Source organism: Haematobia irritans, chromosome 2, assembly GCF_050003625.1.
Source record: "Haematobia irritans isolate KBUSLIRL chromosome 2, ASM5000362v1, whole genome shotgun sequence".
NCBI classification, from domain to species: domain Eukaryota; kingdom Metazoa; phylum Arthropoda; class Insecta; order Diptera; family Muscidae; genus Haematobia; species Haematobia irritans.
Window position 1 is genome coordinate 42,885,992 of NC_134398.1, and position 5,620 is coordinate 42,891,611.

A 5,620-nucleotide genomic window follows, 5' to 3' on the forward strand; every position below is an offset into this window, starting at 1 on the left:
GGACGAGCAGCAGTTCAAGGCAAACTGGCTTTCTGGGGCGAAGAAGGTGGGCAAGGTGGCTGTACAAAATCTGATGGCAGGTGTCAATCGTGAGGCCCGGAAATTCGGATTTGGAAAAGCGAAAGCCTAACTGAATATTTTTCCTGAATTTTGTACTAATTGAACTTGAAAAAGAAATTTAATTTGATTTTTTAAATAAACGATTTCACCGATTTACACGCGTTTTCCATTGACCGTATCACCCTTTATCGCTTCTGAATAACGGCCTCATCAACATAGACCTTTGTGATCGCAGAAATCTCAGCCTGAAAAATACAGCAATCACTATCCAGCGTGTAAGACTCCCTTCACTGGAATACATGCCGCTGCCCGTTCCTTCCATCCATCTTTTATCCGTCCGTATACATGTTGAGGGATCCGAAGGGTATCCTCCTCTCACCCCACTCCTTCATGCTTGGTATAATATATGCCGACTAGTGATGATAAACATGCTCTGTTTCCATATGGTCCGTCTCTCTAAAATGCCCGGAAAGAATTTCAGTATGCCTGCAGTACTATCCAGCGTGACCAAGCTCTTAAGTCTCATAAGTGTCAGCTATGCTGTTTTCCTAATATGTAAGTCGAGTTGGATAACTACATTCAATACCTCCAAAGCGGCAGTGGCTGTGGTCCTCATAGCACCTGTCATATAAATAAGTGTGGTCCTATTTATTCTCGACATACCATGAACGCACCATCAGCTGGAGGGCTCCATAGCCACGTGTGGTTTTCCAGCCAATTATAAAGCAATCACACTATAACTTTTGAATCACACTATAACGCATCTTTCAGCTATCAGAGCTGTTTAGAAATGATAACAACCTGAAGTTGTTTGCAAATTGCAATACATATTGGGCTCTCAATCTTTGTGACTTCCTGGAATATCCAACTGTCATTTCTATCATCTATGAGGATTAAGATTTAGTCAATATCAGTTAAATTTATTTTACAATTTCATTAATTTAGTTCGTTAACACATTTTCCCAAAGATCCATAGCGATCTTACTCTCCCACATCCAAAATCTTATGTTGTTGAACTACATTTCTTAATGCAGCGTACCAGAGAAAAAGGTTGATGGGTCACCAATTATGATATGATAGCCATTGTTACACAATTGGCTTTCTTTCTAAGTCCAAAAAGTGGCTACATGAAATACCAATGATTATGGGTCAAATACTCCAACTAAGGAGGCTGATCTTCACGTATTTAACACTTGCTGTTGCTGCAGCTGCAGCCTATAACAAAGTAAACCAGAGTACTTTAATTTAATTTACGTGATCGATTATGTCAATATCGATGGTTGAAGTTATGGCAGGTGGACAGGATGGGCATTCATTATTACCTACTCCCTTCGAAATTGCATTTCATAAGCAATTTGAGTAAATAGACTTTTACTTTTGCCCCAATGAATGAATCATAGGAGGAGATGGTTTGATGAGATTTTGGTATAAATATCAACATCTAGAAGTTGATCAGTATCAGTTAAGTTTGGAGTTTCAACAGACGACACAGAAACCTAGAAATCTTTTTTGTTTTACCTTGCAACTTGCAGCAACCGAAATCCCTGGAACATGTTAAAATCTTTGGTAATTCTTCAATTCAATTAAATAAGTATTCTGGTAAACTAATGCGTGCTTCTTACCTTTCAGATCTACATTGCTGTTGTAGCTTTAGCATTACATCAGGCATTTGGCGAGGATGTAAATCCATCTACCAAATCTCCTACTGATAATGGTGAAGGATCGAGTCGTAAAATTCCAAAACGTAGCTTAGATGCTTGGATCGGTGATGCTGGTAGTTGGTCAGGTGGTCCCTTTAAATTATCCGGATTCTCTAATGCCTGGAATCCATGGAATGCTCAGTGAGTAATGAAAATACATTAGGAGAACTTTACAGAACTTTGAAGTAAGCAAGTAGATTTAAAACTACTTCACGCCACAATATTGCAATGGTTTGGTTTCAATTCAATTTTAGGCTGAAATTTGGGCATACATCTTGAATTGCAATGGGTTCAGAACCCTGGAGATAACAGATCTTAGCTGAGAAAGCACCGACCTGGTCTCTCTGGACAGGTCAGTACTTTCTGCAATCTCCAGACAGCTGCCCTCGTCATCGTTGACAGGTTGTGGTTATATGAGCGACCTTTACTACTGTCCTTATTGCTCTCATCACTGTAATCGCAGAAGGCCGCGCATATGACCACAACCTCTCAACGATGACGAGGTACATCGTTGAGAGACAGCTGTCTAGAGAGACCAGATCTCTGATTTCTCAGCTAAGATCTGATATCTACACACAACCGCTTCTCGTTATCGTTGAGAGGTTGTGGTCATGTGCCCGGCCTTCTGCGATGACAGTGATGAGAGCAATAAGGGCGGCAATAAAGGTCGCGCATATGGTGACCATTTGCGCGGCCCTCAATGCCGCCCTTATTCCTCTCATCATTATCATCGGTGGTTAAGTGGGAAATTGAATGTAGGTCTTTCCTGAAATCGATCTGGATGGTCTTGGTTCGTTCCAATGTTGATCTCTTTATTGGTTCCACATCGGTGGTTCACCTCCTCTCAATGGCTTAAAAATGAGGTTATGTGATTCATTTCTACCGCACAATTGGCCATCAAAATCTCCGAATTCCAAAGTGTCGATCATTTCAAGACGACGCTTTGCCGGGAATAGGCAAAGATACCGGAGAATCATCGTCATCACTGATTGGTTGTGGTCAAGTAAGCGTCCTTCAATGCCGCGTCCTAATACGATGAAGTGGGAAATTGAATGGAGGTCTTTCCTAAAATCTGTCCGAATGATCTTGGCTCGTTCAAATGGTGCCCTCCAGGATGTGGCTCGGTAGATCACCTCTTATCAATGGCTTAAAAAGGATGATCTGTGATTCATTTCTACAGCACAATTGGCCACCAAAATCTCCAGATTTGTCGATAATTTGAAGACGACGCCTCGCCGGGAATAAACAAAAATACTGGAGAATTACTTTTGTCGAGCATGTGATGACTTTACCGTCCGTTTGATGGTCATAATTGGTGCCAAAAATAGCCAATATTTCCAAAAATTACAAAATGAAAAACCTATAGCCCTTTACGTTAGGTAAAAGAGGTGCCGGGTCCAGGCACCATCTACAAATATCGTCAGTCATTAAGCCAATGTGCTTCCCAAGTGTGTTGTGTCCTTTTATGATGGCTATTAAAGGTCTCAAATCCTACCTATGCGTCGCCATTAGAAATTCTGAGTTTTTACTACTTTTGTCGTTCCATATCAGACCGGTTTTCTCGCAACCTGCAGTGTATATTCCTTGCGTTTCATGGATCTCTCAATATGATGCCCTACATAGTGTAGCGTCGAATCCACAGATTTGCACTTTAAATAAGCATGTTGACAGTTTGATAATCTCCCAGAGTTACATAAGATATCGAAGGACTTCTGCAACATACAGGAGTAGGTTCGGTCCATCCCTGGAGATAAGTAGGGACCAAAACGGTCCAGCGCCTATCTGATGATATCCCTGGTAATAATTTTGGAGACTTCTCCTTTTGCCCCTTTGTGATTTCTGAAACTACATCGGGCTGGTGCCTTGTTAAACTCACACTCGGGAAAATGTGTTCCCAGTACCAAGTCTATCGTTTCTTCCGGTGATTCGGTCCAGCTACCATCTGCATATTACCAGTAAACTTTGGCTGTTTTGACAGAAGTTTTCGTAGTATTGCCTTAATGCTGGAGAGTTCATCTACAGACCTTTACTTTGTTACATTACATATCGGTCACCGTATACTTCTGTGTTCGGTCTTGAAAAAAGCTACGCCAGAAATTCTCAATTTCCTTTTTAGAACACATTAATATTTATTTTATTAGTCCAACTAATCTCACAATATCTTTCCAGCTCTGGACGTATTGGCTCCCCTTCACCCAGTGAGGTGGCCAATGCTATTGCTGCCGCTAAACAGGCCTCCGGTAATGTCTTAATCGCCCAACAACAAATGCAAGCAGCCAAAGAGAATGTTCTAAATCAACAACGTTTGGCTATGGAAAAAGAAGCTGCCGCTGCTCTACTTACTCAAAAATCTGAAGCTGCTGCTGCCATTCAACGATCTGAGGCTGCAGCCGCAGCTCAAGCTGTAGTGTTGGCGCAACAACGTTTGGCCCAAACAAAAGCTGCTGTGGCCCATCAGCAACGTATTGCTGCTGCCCGTGAAGCTGAAGCTGCCCAGGCTCTACAACGTTCGGCTCATGCTGCAGCCGCTGAGATACAAAAAACCGAATATGAAGCCTCCAAATTGGGACAATTTGCTCGTAATCATAATGCTGGAGCTGCTCATCATTTGGCCTATACCAAAGATTCAGCTTTTAATCCTATCAACTCGGGTACCAATCATGTACCGAATTTAGAATCTCTGGGACCATGGTCTTCTGCTGCAGCCGCTGCTGCTGGGGCAAAGGGCGGTGCTCCCAGTGGTTGGTTGTGAATTTGATTGAATCATGAATTGTTTATTGTTGTTTGTATTGGTTTAGATTTAAGTTTGTTTAATTTTTTATTTTTTCAAATTCAATAAATGCATTAAAAAGATAATTTTTTATTTTATTATGGCATCCAAAAGGGATGTTTTTCCAGGCTGAAAATGCTTGTGCTAAACTCCTCATATGTGCACTCCTCAGACAAGATATAGCTACAAAAGCTGTATTTCATAAGGATCCCGTTGATAAGTCATCGGAATATAAGCTTTCCTAAGTTAACGAACTGTGGCTAGAGAATGAAGCCGACCCATTTTTATCGCCAGCGGTTTGATACTAAGTTTTGTTTACAACCGCACTGCAACAGGTTCTAAGCACCCGATTGACTCGATGGGTCCAAATCATCGGTTAGCAATGTCGAACGCCGTTCGGACTCGGCTATAAAAAGGAGGTCCCTTGTCATTGGGCTTAACATAGAATCGGGCAGCAATCAGTGATAAGAGAGAAGTTCACCGCTGTGGTTTCACAATGGCCTGAATAGTCTAAGTGAGCCTGAAATATCGGGCTGCAATTATACCTAACCTATCGGTCAACGGCTACCATGTTGCTTCGTCCGTCCTTTTGTGATGGATAAAGATGTTTTAATGGGAGCCTCATTCGTTTACTTGAGATCCGAGTCGGGATAGAGCGGATCCCGAGACCAGACTCACCACCATTCAATTCCGTTGAGGTCTAACATCACTGCAGGAGTATTGTCATACTGGCGACGTGACAGGATGCTGTGCCAACGACAGCTGTAGAGGGTCGTTAGACTACGAACCCTGTCAACATCTCCCGCTCAACAATATTCTGTATCTGCCTGACAGTATCTGACACCGTATGATGTTGTACAAGTTCCGGATGAACTCCGAGTTAAAATGAGTGGCATTGTTGATTTTATGAATCGGAAGCGAAACTGGATCGCGGCGACTCAAGAGAGGAAGCTCAATGCCTCCTGCAGCTTGCACCATTATAATGGATACAATGTGCTACGTAAGGCGCCCGAGGAATGAGGTTTGCGACTTGACTTCCAAATTGTACAGATCCTTGCAATATAGAACAGTATATAGCGCCTGTTAGTAG

At 42.2% G+C, this 5,620-nt stretch overlaps 1 protein-coding gene across 1 annotated transcript; it reads left to right on the forward strand.

Moving 5' to 3' along the window:
* The first annotated feature begins 1,534 nt into the window (after positions 1 to 1,534).
* LOC142227502 (uncharacterized) lies at positions 1,535 to 4,616 on the forward strand. Its single transcript, XM_075298049.1, has 3 exons — positions 1,535 to 1,626; positions 1,690 to 1,901; positions 3,930 to 4,616. Exons 1-3 carry the CDS (start codon positions 1,612 to 1,614, stop codon positions 4,510 to 4,512), a joined length of 810 nt encoding a protein of 269 aa, XP_075154164.1. The 5' UTR covers positions 1,535 to 1,611; the 3' UTR covers positions 4,513 to 4,616.
* Positions 4,617 to 5,620: the final 1,004 nt, after the last annotated feature.

Excerpts from the sequence above, each read along its gene's own strand:
- LOC142227502 (XM_075298049.1), top strand. Across the intron at positions 1,902-3,929 it reads TGGAATCCATGGAATGCTCA|CTCTGGACGTATTGGCTCCC; the intron begins GTGAGTAATGAA and ends ATATCTTTCCAG.